The sequence below is a fragment of the Zosterops lateralis genome (assembly GCF_965231275.1).
Source record: "Zosterops lateralis genome assembly, chromosome: 1".
In the NCBI taxonomy this organism is placed as follows: domain Eukaryota; kingdom Metazoa; phylum Chordata; class Aves; order Passeriformes; family Zosteropidae; genus Zosterops; species Zosterops lateralis.
In genome coordinates this window covers 55,386,468-55,411,231 of record NC_139762.1, presented here as the reverse complement: position 1 = coordinate 55,411,231, position 24,764 = coordinate 55,386,468, and the positions used below count along the sequence as shown (strand labels likewise).

General features: G+C 37.0%; 1 protein-coding gene across 5 annotated transcripts in view; it reads right to left on the bottom strand.

Moving 5' to 3' along the window:
* TNS3 (tensin 3) overlaps positions 1-24,764 on the bottom strand; it is a 155,105-nt gene that overhangs the window by 114,084 nt on the left and 16,257 nt on the right. For 4 of the 5 annotated variants that reach the window (XM_083856218.1, XM_083856219.1, XM_083856215.1 and 1 more), the window contains 2 exons: positions 14,331-14,445; positions 109-146 (listed from right to left, as the gene is read on the bottom strand). Coding sequence is in view for 2 of the 5 variants with exons in the window: in XM_083856215.1 (XP_083712341.1) it covers positions 109-146; positions 14,331-14,445 (153 nt within the window). In the remaining 3 variants the exon portion in view is untranslated. Of the gene's footprint in view, positions 1-108; positions 147-14,330; positions 14,446-24,764 lie in introns of those variants that run through there. The other variant, XM_083856217.1, reaches the window with a different exon arrangement.

Below are 24,764 nucleotides of genomic sequence, written 5' to 3'. Positions count from 1 at the left end.
ACATTAGCTAGCTATCTTATTCTTAATTAGTTCATACAGATTTTGTTGTCTCAACCTTGAATACATGTAGATCAACAGCAAGAAGGGAGGCAAAAAAAGCATGCTTACCTTTTCTTCACATTTCCTGTGGCAGGCATATTTGCAAACTAAAAAAAAAAAAAGCAAAAACAAAATATATTACTAAAAGAGTAGGTGGATTGTCCCCTCCTTTTCTTTTGATCAGCTTTCTACAAGAGATCTGGCCAAACTCAAGTCTGTAACTATAAAAATATTTAAATATTTCAAAACAAAACTAAACTAAACATTTAGTTTTCAGCCATTCCTGAAAGATTAGTTAATTACAGCAGTGTTATCAGATCTGTGCATTCTATCACCTCATGATACCATATGTCTGGTTAAACATCATGGGCTGAATATCTTGACACTTACCTTTAAAGCTCCACATATACCAGAAGTGTTACCATTTAGATAGTACAGATAGTAAGATCAAATTGTTCCTAGTGTAACCTCTGAATCTTAGTCATATCAGCAGCCCCAGAGATTTAAGAAAAGCAGATTGACTTCAAACTCACAGGCAACTAATACTGGCCAGACTGTAATTTCTGATTATGAAATTCAGGTTATACAGTGTTGCAGACATTACTTTCAAGAGGTAAGCACTTGATTTTTTTTAAATTCCTTCTTACTAAGAGCAGGGAAGGATGAATTGTACCAACAATTTTAGATTCAGGAAACAGCATTTAACTTTAAAAGCAGCCAGATGAGTAGCAATGTAACTATGATGCACAATAGTAACTATGAAGCACAATAGCTAGAATCTGACACAAGCTGGTTTTTATTTGATTTTCCACATGCACTTCCTCCTTTACTCTGAAATTTGCTTTAATCCCAAGCAGTGTCTATCCATGAATTAACCATGAGCCAACTTGTATTTTAAATTCAGGAAAAATTTACTTATTCAGTCTCCAAGATCAGTAAACTGCAGAATACCATGGAGGTTCAATTGGAAGATTAACTGGGGGGTGTAACCTCAGACCACTGAGGTTGAAATCCATGCTTGTTTCTTGGTGCTTGCACAGCAGCCTGACCCAACAGGAAAGATAGAACTACCAAGGTGTGAGGTCAGCAAATTCTCATACTCATTTCACATTCAAGTGCATTAACTGCTGAATGAAAAGCCCTCATGCTCCAGTCACTGCTTAGGGGAAAACAAAAGTAAGGCTTACTGACACATTTTCTATTCTATCTTGTACATGCTATGTTCACTTATTTTCCTCACTTGTAAGTCAGGAGCAAGTTCTTTGTTCATAGTGCTTTACAGGATCAAGTTTCTTTATTCTCAAAATACATTTGAATTACCATTCACACAAATACACTATTAGCATTGATAATGATCTACACCACTTAAAAACTCTATCAACCTTAAAGCAAATGGAAGACTGTTTTTAACCCACGAGGAAAAACTTAATTTTCTTGCATGACAGCATAGGAGATAAATGGCTAAATTCATGAAGTGATTTCACATATCAAAATTGTCTATTTAGTAGAATCCATACTTCAAATCAGTGTGATTAGCTTTAACTTTGCAAAAGGCTAACAGATGCTCTAAAAAGACACATACTGTCTGTTTATTCTATAAGCTACTTTGAGATATCCTCCAAAAACAAAGATAACCAGAAATAAAGTAAAGAATAAAATGGTAAATCTGTCAGAAAGCCCTGATATTACAGACAAGGTCTCATCTATTTTATAGATGCTTAAACCTAGATTTCTGTGAGGCAAGATGAAATACAAAACAAATTTCATTCCATGACAACTTCCATGATTTTGCTACTGATTCACATAAAACCAAATCGTAAATATCACCAAAACACAAAACTGCTATTAAAGATGTTGATAACTGTAAATGCAAGCATAGATTTTTTTTCCCTTTTTTTAATAGTTTTCATGTATAAGAAAATCATTGTTTTCTGTACTTGTGTAACACAACAGTTCTTACAGTTTTTCTGGAAACAAATCACTCAAGTCAGATGTGAACTTAACTGGGACAACAACTTCAAAACTGAGTCTTTCAGGAACATCTCATTCAAATTCATAAGAAACACAGAAATACTGCATAGACACTTGATACATAATTAAAATGACAACATCTTACAAAGCTATATTGCCATATTTATGAGATTCAAAGGAAACAAAGACTAAAGCTTCCAGAGGTGATTAGTTAAATACAGTCAGGCAAAGCTCTCTGACTAAAACAAACCGTGTGTTTTTTCAGGTGTTTATAACATTCTGAGCATAGAGACCTGATTCGCAAAGACTGCTTCACTCCTCCTCAGCATCCAGAAATACTCTAATAATATCTAAATTCAGTACTTGCATGGATTAGACTGAGTTTACCTTCTCTTCTTCACTAGCTAGAAAAGCTGATTATGATAACAAAAATGGATAGAAATAAGCATTCCAAAATGAGATCACTGACAGTGCAGATCCTGGGAGCAAACAAAGCATTCCTTTGTGCTCAGATGCAGAAAGGAGGTTCTCTATCTTCCCTCTCAGGAGAATCTCAAACTGCTCATAAGTTGCATACATTGCTCCTAAAAGGCACACCAGCTACATCCCAACAACAGAAATGGATCCCCAGGCACAACTGATCCAAACCCTAATTACCTTTTCTTGTAGGTAACTCAGGTCTGAGTTTCACTAATTTCTGCCCAGAACAACAAAACTTTAAATGACTGGGCCCATTTTAATGGACTTTTCTTCGCATTTACCAGATGCTCAAGTGTTCAAAACATATTATGTAATTTACATACTGAGGTACAGCAAGCATCACAAGTTTTTCTTTGCTGGTAAGGTACTATTCTTAGGAATACAAGGTTCTATATATGTGTGTGTAGACATTTACAGATATATATATCTTGAACATATGCAACAAATATAGAAACACATATATACACATACTCCAAAAACACAGAAGTCTTGTTTTTAGTAAACATACACTCAGTGGCTAAAACCAACCTTAAAAAAAAAGGCAAAAAAAACACCAAAACAAAACAAAACACGTACACACACGGGAAATGGGGTGCAGAGGGTGGCAGGGCAGGAGAAGTAGCAGCAGCATTTGAAAGAGATGAAGATATTAAGAAAGTTCTATTAACTGGCTGTAAGGAAGCATATAGGCACATCAAGAAAGAGTGAAATAAGGCCATGTTGCAGAGGTCAAGTTTCTGAGCATAGACAAGTACTGGAGAGAAGCATCATTGCCTTTCCAGGCATATCCTTTCACAATGCAATTCATATGAGTTTCTCCATTACAGCTGCTAGCATCATGAACAGTGAGAGATCCCTTCCTCACCAACACTAGCAAATTAAGCATTTACCCATAGAGAGAAATTTATTTGCTTGATGTTTCATTATTTAGAATTCATTGTGCCACAGCTATGATGAATTCTAAATACAATGAATTCTGTTACATCAAAAAAACTGTGTTGCCTGAATGATTGCACCCTTTCAGATCAACGCTGGTTTTACCTTGGCCTAGGCGTTTACTTTCAAAGGCCAAAAGAGCAGTATTATACCACAGTCGTGCAACCCACATCTTTTCAGTGCAACAAACATGCAATATAAAATCCTATTAATAACTGAACAACCGGTGTGCTGATAGCATGCTAAGGAAAATACATACAACTTACATTTAAAAGATCTCAGCAAGCAGGTTATATTGAATGCTGGCATTCTTCAGGGAAAACTTACAAGTGAAATGGCACTCAGCTCTTCACAGGACTACAGCCTAACTGTATCCCAATTCTAAACTGTGCCTGAAACAGTCCAAAGGACTTAAAGCCACACTCTGCAAGGCTACTTCAGTTCTTTGGCAAAACAGCTCAATGTCTGCATCCCACACACAAGCTCTCATCAAATACCAGAATTCCAAATTTATGTTCAAGGATTCTGGCATCAGCTCCAAGAACAACTGTCCTACTCTGGTTGGTAGTAACATGGAGACCAAGCCATATTTAGTCAATTTACTGCACTTCAAAACAGTTCCTAAACAATAGGGAGAAAAAGGGAGTAAGGGTGAGACATTTCCTTGTGTCAAAATGAAGATGCATTTACTCCTGCAAGTTACCAATATTGCTGCCAAGGTAAAGAGAAAAGGATAAAGCATAGTGAATCATATTTTTTAGACTTAAGCTCCAAAGGTTTTGTAAAATGAAAGTTCTGATTCTTACGTTCTTGTGTTTAAGAAGCTCTCTGAAAATCAGTAGCAATGTATTTACAAAGTAAGAAACTACTGCTGTAAACTAACTGCAGAATGATTTATGGTTTACCAGGATAAAGAGCTTAACCTTTTCTCTGTCTGGTAAGGGCTCTGCACCTTGACATATCTAAGCATTTATAGGACATAGGTTATGGCAGTATGTTTCATCTATTCCATCACACTCCACACATAGTGAATATGGCTGTTTATAAAGACAACCTTGCACTTAACCACAGCTTTTATCAAGTGATTCTCTGTGATAAGTTTTTGTGTGTTTGTTTTTAAGTAACATCGTGTATGGCAAGGGTAGAAAAGAGATAATTCAGGAGTACTCTTGGGGTAGAAAGTTGCATATAAATAGAGAATCGAAGAGATGTAATCCAGTATAATGCCTTTCCAATCCCTAAGATAAAATATTTGTTCCAAAAACATACACTGTACAGGCCTGGATATTAATTTTTATCTTCCTGGTGACAAAATAAATACCAAATCACAGGCTTAGATGTTTGAAAGATGCTTTCTTTCCCTCAGCATCTCCAACTCAAAGAAAGACACATGCTATTAAAGATAGCTTTTGACAGTAATAGAAGAGGCCTTGAAAATTCACAACCGAATGTAATCTAAACCAAGCATGCAAAAAGATTTTTGTAATCAAGACTTAAGTTTTATAGTTCTCAATTCCAGACTTCTCTCTTAATATCAGGAAAATGGGTGTCAGAGGGTAACAGAAGTGGTAGAGCCCAGCTATTTTAATATCTAGGCTAGTGATACTACTGACGAACAGCTCACTCATGTAGGAAATGTCCTGCACAAAATATCAGGCCTGTCATCTGTTCTGAAGAAAATATATTTTCTTTTTGTTAAAATACCTTGATTTGGTTTCTGAAAAAGTACAACTACCACAACAGGATCTCCTTGGGGCAGAGGAGGAGAGGAGGCTGTCTATGACCAAAATCTCCCAAATGGCTACTGTGTACAGTAAACCAGTCTGGTTGAAATGACTTTGTGGATGAAATGTTGCTACTGGCTATTTTTATTTCAACAAGTGTTTAATAATGCTGTGATCAGATTATTAGAAAAAATTCACACCACCACATTTTTTTTGCTGACCTATTCATACCAACTTTGCAACAATTCAACTCAAGAAAAAAGTCAAAAGGAAAGCAGCATGAAAATCATACACACAGAAATTAACTGCAGCATTAAAAATAAGCTGGTACACAATTTCATGTGAGGCAGTTTTGTGCATTTCTTCCCCCACCTCACTTTGTGTAGGGGGTGGAAGAAGTGTATCCTTGCTGGAAATATTAGTCTTTAGATGCAGAAGTAAACACTTCTATTTTTAAGAAGTTACCAAAGTCATATGCCAAAGATGTCACAAGTCTAACAGCCACATTACAGCAACAACATCTGCTGGTGCATTTCCTGTGCTTCAAATATTACCCTTGATTTTATTTTGTTCTTTTTCTCATCTTCAGCCAACCATTGTTTCCTCATATGAATATTGCTCCCACTACTTCATGACAGTGACATTGTTTTTGAAGATGAAGGGTAACAGACATTTATGGGAAATTTCTGCAGAGTTTCAGCATTTTGTTGTGGGGGCGAGAAAATACAGTGTTATGAATGAGCCTTGCCACAGATGAAATATTCCACTTGCTGTTGTCAAGAACAACAGTGGAAAATCTTTATTAAGAGAAAAATATTTTGGCTCTACAGCTGCAATAGCATGTCCTTTCTTTTCCTTTATTCCCACTTTCTTCCTGTCTTGTAGAAAAATCTTGACCACAAAAGGTTTATAAAGGCAGAACACTACCAACAATGGAAATGTTTCCACATTTTTAAAAATACTCATACAGTAAACTTCTCCCATCATTTTAAGCTACACTTGCCAGTCAGTTAGGAAATTGTTAAACCTCACTCCAGTTTAGAAACAAAAGTTATTTTGAGACTTTCTCCCTCCAGCTAAAAAGATAACCCCATGCTGCAACATTTCATCCATAAAACCATTTCAACCAGACTGTGGTTTACTGTAGACAGCAACCCACATGAAACCCAAAAAATGGCTGGACTGTCTCCAGGTTTTTCTTCTATCTTCAGCTGCAGACAGTGTAAGATCTCCAGAACTTGCATTTCTGTGATGACACTTGAAAACATATCCTGCATAAATTATGCTAAGAGCAAGGATCAAATAAAAATAAGAAGAGATCAGCTTAAAATGGGTGATCTCCAAAATAAGTAAGAAGGCAGATGTTGCTAGATTTTGTGGGTAAAACCTTATGGGCCTGGAAGTTCTGATTCACAGTTGCTCCTAAGCTCCTACAGAAAACGTGACAAAAACCATCACCGGATAAGAACATAATATAGACTATGAAAAAGAAATCATCAATATGATCTGAATATCATCAATATGATATGAGTAAGTACTTAGTTGTAGGCATGCTTTCTAAATGTATTTTTTAAATCTCATTAATGACAAGAGATGGAAATGCTGCACAAAATCTGTTAACAACTCTTCCTCTTACCTATTTATAGGGTTCAGATCCTGATTGTATCTAGGAGTTATGCCTGCAACCTGCCTTAGTGTCTCGAAGTTTTCTTCACATAGCAAAACCAACTCTTCAGTATTAAAATTTTCTTCACCCATCTTTTCTTTAAATAAATTTTATCTTCCTATACATTATTTCTGTCTCCCATGGTAGTTGTTCCCCCTGCCCCACCCCCTGTTTTGAAGCCAATGAGAAGGATAAGTTGTTTTTGAAATGCATCAATATTTACTTAGAGGTTCCTCTCCTCACATAGCATATCAATTTCATCACAATCAAATTATATACTCTAAAGATACTTTCATTTCAGATTTTCCCATTAGAGCAGATAATTCTAATTTCCACATATCCTTAGGAATTTTACATTCCCTTCAAGTGAGCTAAGCTTATAAAATTGCAGGAATATCAGATGAAATAGCAGTCATTGGCTTTGCTGGCAAAAACTGTAGGGTGGGGGGGACCAAATTTACTTTTTATGTAATTATTTATTAGCCATAAGAAGAAGTTGCAGCTTTTTAGAAACCTTAGGAGCACTAAGGTTAAAAGTAAGATTTAAATGTTAACTTAAAAAAAATTAATAATTACAGATCAAAGTCTGGTATGATTATAATTTGGTGCTTCTGAGGTAAGCAAATAGGGAACTCAGATTCTACAGACAACTTTCTGCAGCATCATGTAACAGCTGTGAACATTAAACATCCCATAGAGGTCTCTGCCTTTTGTTGTAGCAATGGGAAACAAAGGCACAGACCCTCTTGTGCATGCAAAAGGAATCCCTATATCGTAGAAGTTACTCTCCTTTTATATCTTTAATCTCAACCAGACAAAGCCCAAACATAACAGGAGAAGAATACCCATTGGCTGGCTCAGCTGCAGTGTGCTGTCCATGAGTCAACTATCTCTCACCCTCCACCTGTCCAACCTGCAGTTGTGCCTTCTTACAGGGCCTTCTATAAGCCTTAATAACTTTAACTATTATAATCCCATATCCTATACTGTGTATTTTTTTTGTTGTTTTTTTTGGTTAGTATTAACTTACCTTAGAGATTTCTGCCTGTATTTCTCCTCTCTCCCCAAGTTCTCACTAAGGTAACAATATGCCATCAAAGGATGTCAATTTTACTGTCTCTCTCTGCTCCAGAGTGGGTGCGTTCAGTCAGAATCCTTATGTACCTTATGTAGCCTACTGATTACAGTGGCTTCTTTTGTATCTCTATATGCTCCAGTAAGTCTAAATCTTCCTCCTCTTGAATGTCTCTGCTGTTGTTACACACATAACTCCCATGATGCACAGTTTCCATGTCTCACTAGCTAAGCTCTGCACTGAAATATTAATGCGTATCTTTTAGAGTTGTGTTAGAGTACCTGTCACTAATCCAGTGGAACTTGCTATTTACCGTGTGCACCTTCTGTCTAGAGAAGAGGGGCTGACAATCCCAAGGTTCCAATGCCACAGATGGGCTGCAGTCCACATTTCTTTTTCCACTCTCCTCCTTTCCAGGACAGTATACTCTGTGTCACTCATATCCAGGTAAACATCCCCCCATTTCTGAGGGGTCACTAAAAAGACTTCTCTTTTTCAATTAATGCAGTCTCACTTGGATATCCTCACAAACAAGACTGACAGTCAAATTAAATTTTACAGCAAGAGCCTGAGTCCCTACCTAACTCAGCCTTACTCAAGCAATTTTTAATCTCTCTTCCTTAGAGTTCACCAAAGCTATAAGTTATTAAAGTGCTCTAGGGACAGCAACAGATCATGTCAATTTGATCCTATGACCTGCATATCCTGCTTTAAATTTGGAGGTAAATTGCAGTTAATTACTTAGGAAAATAGTATGGTTTTCTGGTTTGTTTTCTGCTGTTTCTTGGTGAGTCTAAACCACACATAAGAGATCCAAAGCCATCTTAAAACAGTCCCACAGAAGACAGTATGATTTGCTGGATCAATCCTCAAGAGAACATGTAAGTGTACAAACACCACACAGAGAGCAAATAGTGATATGATGAAAATCCCCTTTAATTTGATGACAATCTTTTCATTTTCTCAAAGACTTCCCACGTTATAACATTGACATGAGCAGATGGGTTGCCATAATTTATGATCTTATGGTTAATCAACCAATGTCCATTGCCATAATTAACTAGAAGATGGTTTAGTTATGTTGAACTTGCAGTGTATGTATATATATACTAGATAGATAGATCAATCTCATAATACAGCCATGTAAGCACCTTACAGGATCTTATTTCACAAGGATTACTCAGTGGAAATCACGCTGACACAAATACTCCTATTGCATTACACACTCTGCCATTTAGAGCCAGCTGTAATGCCACTAGCCCAAGCAGGATACAAATTCTAGTTTTCTAGTTTGTTAATCCAAATTAAATTTCAAGCTTTCTAGTTTGTCTGCCAGGACTGTAACAAGAGAGATGCTTTGCCCATTATGAAGATGCTCATAAGTTGTTACTGGTCTTAGCGCTTACTGAAAAACAGAATATAAAAAAATCACCTGTAATATAATCCTATAAAATTAAATACGCATATATTTACACACACGGTATGCCCAAACAAATTGTCATCTCCATATGAGTCTTAATATGAAAACGTCTTTTGACTTGCCATAAGCAATGAATTGGATTAAATACAGAGGGCTTTTTCAGTTGAGTAACTCCAACTAACCCAAAATTGAGATATTAAGTGGATCACTAGCCAATCACAAGCACAGTCACAAACAAGCCGGTGACTTTCAAAGGAAAATATCAAACCTCTTAAAGAGGAAAAATAGCTCCAACTGTTTTCAAATCTTGATCTATTATCTGTAAGCATGTGAAAGCACTTGATTAAACACAGATATTTCAAATTGATGAGAACATAGTTTCTATCATTAACCTGCTCAATTAAACAGTCCAGGACTTATTTACTTAAACCAGTTAACAACTGAACGAAACATCTATTAACACAATTTACAATTTCTATTTACAGATGTATAATATCTTACAAATAAGACAAGAAAATTAATTGTATTCTTTATTACACTCGGCTTGCATATAATATCATGGTAAGCATTTCTCTGCTCACAATACAGTTAGTAGCACATGCCAATATAATTTGCCACCTCTGGCTAACATTTATACATGGTTTAAAGTAAGAAAGTTTCAAAGGAAGAAAGCAAAACTTAAATGTAGTCAAAGCATCAAGGAAAAACGTCTACAGAAAAAAAAAAAAAAAAAAAAAAGAGAAACTAAAATTCTACAAGATCTCCTATTTGGATCACTCCAACATATATATTTCCAAAACCAACATTCACAGCTACATTACATTAATAAACAGATACTCAATTAATTCAGACAACTATTAATTGCTTTAAGTCCAAAAATTACTTCTTGGAATGCTCTGTATTGCATGTAAGGCCTCACTAGCAGCTAAACCTAAACTAGGTAACTTAATTGTCAACTGCAGGTAAGGTGAGTTTCATCAAAGACACCTGTACAGTACTTCAACTTTTCACACATATTTCACCCATCACATCAATGTTCTATGAGCTGTGAAATTATACTTTCTTATTTAAAATTACTCAAATCTCCGAAATCTGATCTCCAGTTTTCTTTAATTGCCAGGAAGTCTAGAGATTCAGAGCTCTCTGTTCTACACTAAAAATTATTTAATCACAACACAGCAAAGGTAAATAACAATTTTTATAAGGAAAGGAAAATGAAAGAAATTTTTAACATCTATTTTATATATATAAAATAAAAAATAAAAATAAAACAGAAATTCACAGTTAAAGACAGAAATTACATCCTTACAACAGCTTGCTTACAAATAAGGTATAATGCTGAACATTCAACATTTAGAGAAAGTAGCTTTTAAAAAAAAACAAAATACTTCTGTAACTGCAGTGGCCTCTCGCTAACCATGTAAATGCACAATATTATTATGTATTATTTGCTTAGCCGTGAATTGAATTACACTGTACTTCAGGGAAAATCAAACCAGAGCATTCAAGTTTGAGGTAGTGCTGAATAGACACATGGGGAGTCATGTGGTCCTTGGCTTACTGCAGGATATGCAGGTACTGTCGAAATCAATCAACAGCTGTTGATTCATAATGAGAATCTGTATCAAAGACAAACATCCTTATCATGTAGAAAAAGAGCCAGGAGCTTCCCCTTCTTGAACTCTCTTCATTTTGTCCCTGCTTTTTTAGAAAACCTGTAACTGAGTATGCTTTACTGTGATGGAATGAAGTATGAAAGGATAAAGGGACATCATTCAAGGGTACCTTTCATTCAAATGTTCATTGCCCACAGTAAGTTTTCACACACCACATTTGCAAAACAAGGCTAAAAAACACACCCTCAAAATGACTACCACATACTATTAAAAACTTAAATGTAACTTTCCTTTAACTGGTAAGATATAATCTGAAAGGAACCTCCAATCTGTACAAAGAGTTGTCATTTTTTGAGAAGAAACTATTAAAAGGGAAGATTTTCTCTTTAATAGACAAAGAAACTATTTCTTAACTATAAGCTTTTCTTCTTCCTCCCCTCCCTGAAATGCCAACTTGCAGTATCAAGGACAATTTATTAGAAGCAGAAGAACAGCACCAGGTTTTGGCTCTGAAACAGCTAGTTTATTTTTCTTCAGATTAGTAAGAATTTCAGAGTATTAGGATATGTTTCAAGTACCTGCAGTGTTAGCAAGGAAAGAGACAACTTTTAGTTCTTTTTTTTCCAAAATGATCCGTTATGCAGTACATGCTGTAAGTTAAAATACAAATGGTTTCTTATTAAATTGAAACTACTTGGAATCATCTCTTCACTGTTTAACTTCTGTGCACTCCCATCCCACAGGTAAGTATCAAACAACAATCAATCAAAATGTAACAGCAGCAAAGAAGAATGGTGGGTCTGCCTGACGCTCACATCAACAAAAGAGGCTAGGTAATAAAGTCAAGGGAGTCCTTCTGGAAACTGCACCCAGAAACCTAGAGAAGGTTATCCCAAACTGAGTTAGACACAGATGCATCATAGACATGGATGTATTTAAATGAGGAGTGTGTTGGAAGGAAGTGGCATTTAAAAGACACTTTTTATAAGATAAAAGATATCGCCCCTGCATTTTTTGCTTTCGAGTGTTTGAACCTATGCAGCAGCTTTCTCACGCTGCTTCATGTAAACAATATTGTATTTTTAGAACTTATCTGTATATTTTGCATAGTTGTTCTCTGAGAGAAGAATTTAACTGATGGTCATAGTGACCAATAAAGTCAGGATGTTGTAACCTCCTTGGGCCAATGCTGGCCCTCTGTACAGAATGTATATAAGTTATTAAAGTCAGATAATAAAGAGCCTTCTATGTTTGACCCTGCTGCTGCATGCTGTCCTCTGTGAGAGTCCGCACCACGTCGTAACTTGTTACCCCTCTAAAGGCAGGGGTAACATATAGACGTGGCCCTCTGGGACATGGTTCAGTCTTACACTTGGAAGTGATGGGTTAACACTTGGACTTGAGGTCAGAGGTCTTTAGCAGCCTAAGTAGGTCTATGAATCAAAGTTCTGGTCCTCTCCTAGTACACTACTTTTTACACTGAATCTGACTAAGAGGGTCTTTGGGCAGTTCCTCCACTAAACAGTCTTCCTTCCAAAAATACTATTTCTGCTAAATTGAAAACAACTAAATCCTGAGAACACTGGAACCAACCTCCGAAAGGACAGACAGAAGAAATTTTTAAAGAAATGCATACATAATTACCACTCCTATGATGATAGCTATAATGCTGAATATAGAGCTGTTCACCTGCAGTCTGCACCATAGCTCAAAAAATGGCCACATCCCTTCCACATCCTCTCACACTTCCCTCTCAAACCCTCAGAGGGATCATAAGGCGTCTGAAGAATATGGAAGGGGGGAGATGGGAGAAGAAGATCCAACTAGAACCTGAAGTTGGTGCAAACACTTCTAAGTGAAAACAGCAACTATTTTTTAAATGAGCAGACAATAACATTCTCATTCTGGGAAGTAAATCATGCATATAGCAAGTAAAGAAACTGTTTGATTAACCTAGAATAACAGGAGTCAAACATTAACCAGGCAGAATCAGGGGATCAAAAGCCTTATCCCTGGACAGCTTGCAGAAAAGCCCTATTGAGCTTCTGTTGGGGATTAGGTTAGTTCCTTTTTTTTTTTTTTAATTCTAAAGAATTTTTTCCCCATAAGTTACCAAGGAGACTAAGCGTTGGGTACTTAAAGAGTGCTTGACCAAAACAAAGAGGTGGCCAAAGCTCGGAGGGGGAGATAACGGGAGTTTTGGGGCAGGTAAAGGATGGAGCTGAAGGCAGCTTCGCTCTCTGGTTTTTTAGCATCCAGGGAAAGAGAATGGCTGGGTTGCTGCTGGCTGAGAGAGGAGTTCACTGTCACTGGAGGGGTCCAGTCCTGGGAGGTCTGCCATCACCTGCTCACCTGCCCTGGAATTCTGAGCTCCTCCTCCTGCCCTGCTGGGACACCCTGCCCCTGCCTGCTGGGGACATCCTGCCATTCAGCTGCCAGCCCGGGACTCTCCACTGTTCCCAGCTTGGTGTTCCAAGAATTCCTGCACTGAGACCAAACTGCCCTGGGTTTTTTATGAAGCAAAGCCCTCAAGGTTCTTGGTACAGTTTTGTTATTAATGTAGTTGTTGGTTTTGTTTGCTTTGTTATACTTACCAGTAAAGAATTGTTATTCCTACCCCCAAATATTTGCCTGAAAGCCTCTAACTGCAAATTTATAATTGGAAAAGGGGGGGGGGGGGGGGGGGGGGTGTAGTTTGCATTCTCCATTCCAAGAGAAACTCCAGCTTTCCCTGGCAGACTTTCCAAACCAAGATAGCTTTCCCAATATTTAATTTTATCACAGGTATCCCATGGAGAAGAGGAAAGGATGTGCAATTCTACACAACAAGGTAGAAGAGTGAGGGAAAACAGCAGTAAGGTGCAGGCAGGAATGCTGCAGGCAGAAAATCTCTAGTCTGTGTTATCCAGGAGATCTTCATTCTTTCTGTGAGTGATTAGACTGAAGGACTAAGGATTAGACAGAGCATAATGCAAAATAGAAAAATTAAAGTACATAGACAACTGCTCTTGTGGGGTTTTTGGGGGTTTTTTTTGCAAATTAACATAGATAAATCCTTCATGCCTCAGGGAGCAAGGGTCACATACTTCCTCATTTGTAGACTGAATTCCAGAGCCATGTGTCATCCACTGTGCACATTTCACTTACATGCCTCTTACAGATCTTCGGCAGGCACTGCCTCATTCTGTCTGAACAGCAGACTAGTAAAAGAACGTGATTATACAAGTCCAATTACCTACAACACCCTATTCCCTGACAGTAGCAGGGAACATTACTGTAAAAATGAAGGAAATAAACCAAAGGTAACTTAGTTCAAGGGGAATCACAAGAAACATGTATTCCTAGAAACCTTAACATTAATATTAAACTAATTTTCTTAACAAAACAAGAAAGGATTACTCACCTCTGCAGGAAATTTCTTGGCTATCAGTTACTTGTTTGCAGATTCCACATATACTGGATTTCTTAGAAGATTTATTTTTGAAGGTCTGAGACCTTGAAGTCTCTGTTTCTTGCAGCTGGAAGCAAGAAAAACATCAGAACTTCACTCAGCTTTTGAGTCATAAGTTTAATTTTAAGGGAAATACAAATATAATTAAAATTTCTAATAACTAAAATAATTTTAAAAAGTTATTTTAAAATTCTAAAAATTTTCTAAAATAAAAGTAACAGTCTTGTTATATGTAGTAGCATACATATATATATAAAATAATTAAATAGTATACTTTTGTATATAGTACAATTTAACAGTCATGTTATATTTAGCAGTATAATAGTAGTGCTATTGAAAGTGCTCTCTCATCCTCACTCTTGTTCTATAACTAAGCTTTCCATTCTCAAGTGTGGGAGAAAACAGAATGTGAGAAACCTCGTTCACATCAGGACATGGCCACTGCAATTCATTTTTTTTTATAATTTCACAATTCAGTCTATAATTCATCTTTTAAGATGAAATACAAAATAATGTCTACAATATGACCCAGCAGTCTTCTGACCTAAGGTCTTATCTATATAAAAACTAGCATTGGTTCAGTTTAAACTGGTTAAAAATATCATAAGTACTGCCCTATCACAATAGCCAATTTAACTAAAGCTAACTGAAAAATCCCTTTGTTTCTTCCTTGCATAAGAAACATACACTAGTTTAAAGTAGCATTATTTCCACTGTAGCTGAAATATCATATTGAAATACAATGCAATTACATAATTTCTAACTGGGGACAGAATTCAAAAAGTTAATACCATATCTGCAATGGGTATTTTATAGCTTCTACAACTTAGAAAACAATTAGAAAAGCAGAGGAGGCAACCAAAAGCCTTTGACAGCAATTATCTTTTCTAGAAGGTACAGAACAACATTCACGTTCATTGGCAGACTTTTTGGAAATATCAGTTACCTACACAGAAATAAAAATACATTTTACCAGACCATGAAAACCTCCAAACGCTTTTCACATTTCTTCATTTTCATTTCACATTTGCACCTCTCTGTCCTTAAAATACTGCAAACAATCCTGCATTCAACACTAACACCTGTGCTGAGCCTTAGCAGCACAAGTGTCTAAGAAGCAGAAAGCTGTCCCATGGCTGGACCATTGCACCACCAGACTTCCACCTGTCTGTCAATTGAGAACATTTCCCAGCATGGTATGACTCACAACGTAACATGGTAAAGAGGTATCACAAGATTTCTTTGTGGCTTTAAGCAATTCACCACGGCTCTAGGCAAAAGGTTTACTGACTCCAAAAATAACTACAACACAAGTACCTGACAGGCACAAGAACAGTCATAAAAATCAATTACACTTTTCAAGTACCGCCTACCCAAAACTCCACAGAAGCCCCAAGGAACACAAATTGCAGCAAGTGACCACACTGAGCAGCCTAGGGGCTCAGAGTCTATGCTCATTGGGGGTTCACAGTCAGCTTGATCTTAAGAATAGCTTCAGGAAATATTGTTGGTCTTACCCACAGTGTAAAGCCAAGATAATTGACTTACGTCCATAAACAATAAATTAGAGACTACAGGAATAAACCTTAGTCTGGACTTTCAGGAAAATCTTTCCAATTGTAAAGTGTATTAATCAGCAGAAATTAGTGAGAGAAATAATATACTAGTCCACATCCTTGGAAGTCTGAAACAGGGGATGAAACATTTGAGAAATAAAACTGAATTGCATACAGTGCTTCACACTGTATTGGGTTTGCATGACCAGGCTTTGGTGGGCAGTGTCCTTGGACTGCTGTGGGGGGAGGAGGTAGGTGTGGGGAAAGGTATTTTTAAGGTCTAACTTTATTTTTCATTAGCCTGCTCTCATTTTGTTAACAATAAATTCAATTAACATCTGTAATTTGAGCCTAGTTTGCCCATGATGGCATTTGGTGAGTCACCTTGCTATGTCCTTATCTCAACTCATGAGCCCTTCCCTATCCAGTTGGAGAGAAAAGTGATAGAGAAGCTTTGGTGGGTGCCTGTTCTCCAGTCAGGGTCAACCCATTACAGTCTTTTTGGTGCTAAACCCAGAAAGGGGTCTGCTGTGATTTAAGCCCAGATGGAAATTAAGTGCCACACAGCTGCTAGGTCCCTTCTTTGATGTGCGACTTGTATGTTGAGATAAGAATAATTTATTAATAATTATTATTGTACTTTACTTTATTTTCAATGGTAAATAATAATAATTATAAAAAGGAAATAGTAAGTGATGCACAATGCAATTGCTCACTACCCACTGACAGATGCCAGTGGGCAGTCAGTCCCTGAATGCAGATCGACCATCCTTTCAGTAATTCATCCCATTTTATATATATAGAACATGATGTTTTATGGTGTGACATATCTTTTTGGTCAGTTCAGGTCACCAGTCCCAGCTACACACTCTCCCAGATTGTTTTGCTCACCTCCTCACCAGCAGAGCATGAGACAAGGAGGAGAAAGAAGTCCTTGACTTAGTATAAACACAACTTGGCAAAACACAAAACATCAGTGTGTTACCAACACCATTTGATACCAAATCAAAAACACAGCACAGTAACAGTACAGCACAGCTACTGACAACAAATTAACTCTACCCTAGCTAAAACCAGGATAAATTAGACACTTCGATCACTCCTTGCAGAAATCTAAGGCACAGATTCCCCTGTATGAAATGTGCAGCATGTTACTTCAGGTTAAATTGGAAGAAGTTGTCAAACAAATGATTCATATCTGTCCTAGGGTGACTATGATGCCTGTATCCCCAGTCGTCTGTTCTGTGTGTGCTGTGTATTCTGTACCTTTAAGACTGGTTCTGAGAGTGAGCAGGGAAAGAAGCAGCACGCAGTTTGTTTTGAAAAACTGTTCACTCCTCTGCATCTTCTCTTTGTCCTTGGACTGTGTGTTCATCGGATGCACGGACAGCGGCCAGAGAGGTTTTTTTTCCCTTTTAGTTAGTCTAGCTAGCTGAGGCAAAGAAGCTTCCTGGACTGTTTTTTCCTTTTTCTTGGGACTGTTTAAGTCTGCTCGGGACTGAAAAACCCAGAGGAGCACCAGGAGCTGCACCTGTGGCCCACCAGGCCTGGACCTCAGCATTTTCCAGCGCCAAAGGGACTCGGACTGATAAGAGACTGAGAGAGCTGAGCTGACTCCCAGCAAGGACTCTCAGTTTTGCCATCTCTCTTCAGAGCAGCAGGAGGTTTTATTGTTTCATATTATTCATTTCTTATGCTTGTGGGCAGTTTGTTTGTTAAATAAGTAGTTTTTTCCACTTTTCTCCAAGGAAGTTCTTTTCCCGGACTGGCTGGGGGGGGGAGGGGCCATTTGGGTTTGCTCTCCAGAGGAACCCCATTCAGAGGTTTCCTCCCAAACTTGCCCTAAACCAGGACAATATCAAAAATAAAAAATAAAGAAAAAGAACAGCTGAACTCCAGAATTACATAGGAACATAGCTGATGGCAAACATCAAAGTTATTAGTTTTGAAAAATCTCTGCCATGATTGTTATTTTTGCCTTTGAAACTACAGAGGATGCTTTTAAGGAGACAGAGGTCTAGGAGGAAGAAGTGTCATTGCATGCAGGTAACTTCTCTAACCCAACATAAAGAGCTTTCCACTTTTTGGACAAGTTTGTCACTATTTCTGAAAATGAGTTTAGCAGAGCTTGCACTTTTGAAGAAATTAATGGATAAACTGCACTGTACATTTATTCCTTAGCTAGGCCTGCTTCTCCTTATCTACTACCTAACAAACAATTCTTTGCAAACCTTGGCACCTACACTATTATAAAGAAAGACAATTGTCATCATCCACAGTTTATATACTGGAGTACAGTGTAAGTAGGTCTTGACATTAGTTGATCAACTAGTCAATCTATCCATTTAATTTATAACATCAACATGAAATGCAACTTTTCTCTGTGACATTTAGGAAATATTCTGCATTGCAGTCTTGGCATCTGCATTTTAAAATGTGTTTATTTTGTTCCTTATTGTTCATTTTAGGTACATTCCTCTATGGGCTTTCCAAGCAATTCAGTTAAACAGTTCATCTAGGAAATTCAGTATCCACCACTTACAGTCTCCTTATACAAGAACTCAGCATAACCTACTGTGAAATCTACAAAAGCCTAGACAAAGGTTTCTTTGTTGTCACTTGGTATAGCTTTAGTGGAGAACCACAAAGAAAGACACCAAGGAAAAAAGACAGGAACAAAACCTGGAAGAAAACAATGCAGAACCACAGGCCCCAGACTCTGGTTTTGCCCAAAGAAAAAGCTGTAATTACATGTGGTGTCAGTTGACAGCATTATGAAAATTATTCTGGAAATATTTTGCTGTGCTCTCTGTGGCATGCAGAAATCTAATGAAGCTGGAACTCTGTCCCAGACTTACATCAATGCAACTCTGCAGACTGTGTAAAAACTTACAGATGCATCCTCAGCTATGATGAATTTCAAATACTACTCATGACAGAGCATTTTCATTACATAGCTACAGGCTAAACATCATCATATGCAAAATTCACAGCAACTCTGTCAAAGGCAGTTTACACAAAAAACTCTCCAGACTGAAATTAAACCAATTGAGATTAAAACAGTCAAGATCCACAACTTTGGTTTTGGCAATACCAATACAACCATCCCTTCTTGACAGAAACTTAGCACTGGTTCATTACACCTATAGAAGAGGTAGTCCTAATACTATTCCCAAATATCATAGCACAACATAACAGTTAATGTTTCAATGAATAACAGGCCTAAGAAACATTCGTTTTTTTCAAGTTCATGTTTCCAACGTGTAAACTGCAATTGTGATAACAGTTCATTTTTTAAAGAGGCAGTCAGAGGGTTTCTATCCTCTATTAAATAATCAAGAAAATATTTTAAAATTAAACCTTTTCAAATAATCTTCAAGAAAACTATATAACCATACTCACACACATACATGCTCCACTAAAAACAAACAAACAAAAAAAAGGCACTTAGCTGAACAGAATTGGTTCCCTACAAAGTCATCCAGGCAGTGACTAAGTTGTATTTACGAGAAAATACAAATTGCAAAAAAATTATTACTTTTGAAATTAAACCATTTATTTCAGGTGTTACTCTGTGTTGATGAGGAAGCCAAAGCCTGTCTGCACATTATTTCTCCATTTCCAAAACTTGTTAAAATCCATGCCACATTCCAGCTAAAAGAAAATTATACATACAAATCCCTATTAGCTTTCCCTATGGCAGGCTCTAGCTCTGCTGAATTTTACATGACCTCTTAGCATAACAGCAGAATCATATAAAGCAAAAATATATTTTGTTCACTTCCCACCTATGGCCATAAAAATTCCTTTTCCTTATCCTCTAACTTACCAACAACCTACACTGCAATTTCCTAGGACTCTCCTTGTGCATTCTTCTACTCTCCAAGGCAGCTTTAAATGCACTGGATGATATAATGCTTACAACTATTATTTTAAATACATGGAGGGAGGGCCTAGCAATGTATTAGCATAATAGGTATTTCACCACCTTTTATAGGCTATAGAAATGTCCATAGGTGATAGAATCAGATAAGTATTTCACCACCTTTTGTAGGCTATAGAAATGTCCAAAAGAAAGGTTCAGATAAGACATAACTGAAAGAAGACTTCATGAAAAGGGTCAGCCCCAGTTCAAGAAACGAAACCTGTGCAAAGCTGAGGTATATAAATAAATCACATGAGTAACAAAAAACCAGCACACCAATCAGAGGAATGTCACCTCTCAGCTCTTTCTGTTCAGTTTGCTCAGTGTTACTTCTCCACTTTCTCTATTCCTTCTTACGTGAAGTGCACCACAGAAGTTGCATGATTTCTGCCCAGTTACTTAAAGATCCCAGGGAAAAATCAAATAATAAAATCCCTTCAGGTTACCCACATTTCCTCATAACTAGCATTCCTCACACAAATACTGATGAGATAGAGTGGCCCAGAATACAGGTTGGTATTATACCAATGAAACAAAATAGTTTTGAGTTTCTCTACTCTCCACACAGTAAGAGAGCATTTTTTAACTTTCCTCCTCCTGAACCTGAACTCCTCCATCTGATGCAGGTTTCATTTCTAGAAAAATATTTAAGAATGCCTACTGTGCATACAGTCCAAGTAATATATATTCATCTCCCCCTTAAACCTGGTCTTTAGAACAGAGCTGACCACAACTTCTTGGTGACTATAAAAAGTGATTATGCCAAAAGCCTCACACAAGTATAACATGAACATACAATGAGGAACTTCCCAGAAATAGCAAAGAGCATAGCAAATGAGATTCTCTGTAGCTGCCATTTATGAGAATCTCTTGGAAAACATATTACTGCTTCAAAAGTAGCACTGCATTTTAGCCAAATGACATTAACTGAACCTATCATGCACATTTAAGTACATCCACCAGTATCACCAGTGAATATATAAATACTGCAGAACCTATCTACGTGACAAGAATATGGGATGGTGGCAAAAGAATTAGAACACCAAAGTATTTTTATACTGGCTGAAATAACTCCACTGCTTCCTAATAGGAGAGAAGATCTATGCCTCATGTACTATTCTTTCATTCATAGTTGTTCTATGTAGACAGTTCACCCCAGAGGAGGTCCTTCACCTAGGCCAACTAGGTCCTTCATCAATCGCAGGTGCTCTTCTCAAAGTTTTAAAATCTTGAGACAAAGCTCTATCAGCTTTCTTTGAAAAAATGAGTTCTACAACAGGCAAAGGTAATATAAGAAAATAAATTTTTTGAAAAAGGCTGATAACTAGATAAATTTCTTTCCCCTTTTTAAACTTTGAAGCTGACCATCTCCAGCTTTAAACAACAAATAGAAACTTCATCATGTTTGCAATTTTCCAAAAAGTTCTTCCCCTTATGATCTGGCTGAGATTTCAGCCCAGAAAATAATAGGTCCAGATCTGCACAGAGGTGGGTAATACCTGCTGAAGATAAACAGCACCCAGGGTTGTCTGAATGCATGCCCATCAGTAGCCCAACATTCCTTCCAACAGAATGAAGGCAGTGCCACATCTGCTGGAGACACACAACCTTCTTGCCTTTTTCCAGCCAAATCCTCATTGCTGTCTTTTATCTTAACATCCCTAGGAATCAGTCACCTGTATAGAGCAATGGTTCACTCCCTCTCCTCCCAACAGGAACAAACAGGGAAGCCTGAAGTTCATTCCTCTCACATAAAATAGCAGCAGATCTCACATCTTTTCATTTCATCACTTCTTTACATTTTTGTTTCAACACCTCCATTTCTCCCCTGCTCATGCATCTGTATAAGTGGAATAGCAATTAGGAGACAGACGGACAGTCCATTAAGACAATCATTACTTCACACAATGAAAAACTTGTCTATTTTATCCTCTTCTTATTGGTAAACCAACACTTTGTTCTGTATGGGAAAATACCACAGAAAGGAAATGTCTGAAAGCAGCAAAGGACTGTCTTTTGCTTTTCACAAAAGTGCAGTGTTTGTCAGTGGCTATTTTTCTTCTTTGTTAAATGAACTGACCTTGTTTTCTCTGAGACTATAACACTGCTTTTATTACATAATGACTGGAACTCCCACATAGTTGGAACTAGACAGCTGAAGACTAGAATTCAATTATTTAAATAACAGTGAAAGAAGGCTATATCTGATCATACTTGATTTATTCTGTTCACAGAAGAAAAAAATTAAGAGCATAAGAAAAATTAAAATTCAGATACATCAGGCATCTATCCTCAAAATGCTGCCAGCTAATGTTTTGGGGGTTTTTTAATCATCTTACACAAAGAATCTCCAATCGAATCTTTTCCCACTGCAGATGAATTCGTGCAGGTACACAAACACATTGAGTTTATATGCGTGTTTCCTCCCTCGTTTCCAGAAGTAACAAAGGACTGCAGCAATGTGCAACCTAACCCTCCTGTGACACAATGCAGATACAAGGCCAAATACCAAAGAGCTATCAAGAGTTCTCTTGTAGCAATTTCTGATGTGGTAAGAACCAGTATTAAAAACAAACAAATCAATAATTTAAAGCAAAAAAACAACAAACACACACACAAAAAAAAAAAAAAAAAAAAAAAAAAAAAAAAAAAAAAAAAAAAAAAAAAAAAATTGCACCACCAACCAGGACATCTACCAACAAAACAACTAGGAGCAATCTAACAAGGAACAACCAGGAAATTTACCAAATTCTGCAAAGAAGGAAGAGAAAGCAAAAAAAGAGATCAGACCTGCACTAGAAGAAGGACAGACAGAAGTAGCTATGTGTCAGAACACTGGACAGAAAAAAAAAATAGCTGAGAGGAATGCAGATGTATGTCACTAAATCAATCACTAAGAAATAGAAGAAATATTACTGATACTAATGCAGTGAGTATTTTTACCCACTTAATTTAGGCTCACAGCCTGAATTTTCTCTCCAGCCTGAATTTTCTCTCCTATCCTGACAATCCTGCTTGAGGCAAGTGTGCTACTTGTTGAAGTTGATTAATGACATGAAGTTTTTAGCACTTCAAGCAGGTAATGTGTGCAGCACAGAAGTGGTATCTTTCAGATATATCTTTTCTACCCACTATCCTCCAGAAAAAAATCCACATCCAGGACAGAAGTACACAGGTAAGGAAGTTGACAATTGCACACTGCATATATATGTGCATTCGGCAGCTGCTGCACTAAGGCAAGGAAGCATAAACACTGAAAGTGCATTTATCAGGGAGGTCATCAGTCAGAGGTTATTACATCTTCAAAAGCGGAAGATAACAAGCTTTCCAAGTCTGCAGGAAGATCTCACTAAAGGTATTCAGCAGGATGAAGAAATGGCAATCTCAGATCAGTTTCCTCCTCCCCCCACATATACCCTTATTTACCTACTTTATTTTAAACCAGACTATCAGCATTGCTCATAGGACCTACTGACACAGACAGTATTAATGACTGCATGAAGTCTACCTGGTTGTTACACTTTGAAAGGCTGGTGTTACACTAAACAAGGAACAGAGTGCACACCAGCATATGTGGCCAAAACATTAACTTAACACCTATGTCTCTCCACACCAAAGCAGGTACTTCAGTTTATTCCTCTAGGTCAGAGTATGGTATGGTATGGTATGGTATGGTTTTCCAAATGCTCCTATTTCAGTGTGTAAACAGCTGTAGTTAATTACCATCTGCACTAATGATAGTAACTCATATTGAAAAGAACACTCTGTGTATATGCCTGTAATTATGTCCTTGCCTATTTCCTCTTTTTATAAATTTATCTTATTTAATGTAGTGACGGCTGTTCCAAACTGTAATCTAAACCAACATATTTTATATAACAACTTAAAATAGAAACATTTTTGGCACTTCATTAAGCATGAGGACTCAAAATTTTTGGCTTACAAAATTTTGAATTCAGTAATTCCAGAAGCAGGAGAGAACCTCACGTGGAAAATTAAAATCTCCATTGTGCACTTTTGGGTAAAGCTTAATTTCTTTCATAACATCTAGTTTCACTTCTTTCTGCTCTTTTACTGAAGCTTTGACAGTTTTTTCCATAAAGTGATAATCAACCATTTTTCAGGAAACAGAATCTAACTAGTATTACACAGACTTCTACAAAAAAAATTTATAGGATAAGTGCCACTCCAAAAATCAGAAATGTTTACTCAATAATCCTAACTCCAGGATGCAAATACATTAGTTTCACTGGAGAGCAGACAACTTGTGGTTAGTAATTTATTTTGAACTTATCCCGGTATTCTTGTGTGGTCTTTGAAAACACAAGCTGATGAAAAACATGCTACTTGCAACTGTAGATTTTGCATACATTCTATTTTTTTTATTTTTGATATTATAAAATTGGTGGTACCAACCACTGAACACAAGTGTTTCATATTAAAGCTGTATATTGGATCAAAGCCTTGATTATTCCCTTTTTGCTGCTAACCACAGATAATATACAGAACCCACACTCACCACCTAAACAAATCAGAGGAAACTTTGAAACAGTGCAGGTACTAGGAAGGTTGTATTTTTACTGAAGAACATGAATGATACACACACACAAAAACAAAAAACAAAACAAAAGAAAAAACAAAAGGAAAAAAAAAGATTTAAAAAAAAAAAAAAAAAACACACCACCACTCACACCCAAACAAACAAAAACCAGCAAGCACTAGTGTCAAAACTTCCTGGTTAAAACTATCATTCATATTACGACAACATTTTCATGATGCGCAAGTTTTTAAAAATGCTAAGGGGGATAGTAACAGACATATTGCTCACTGTGATAAACAGCAAAATAAGGCTCCTCTTCCAATCTGCACACTGCTTCCAGCTCTAACCATCCTTTATACTCTGGT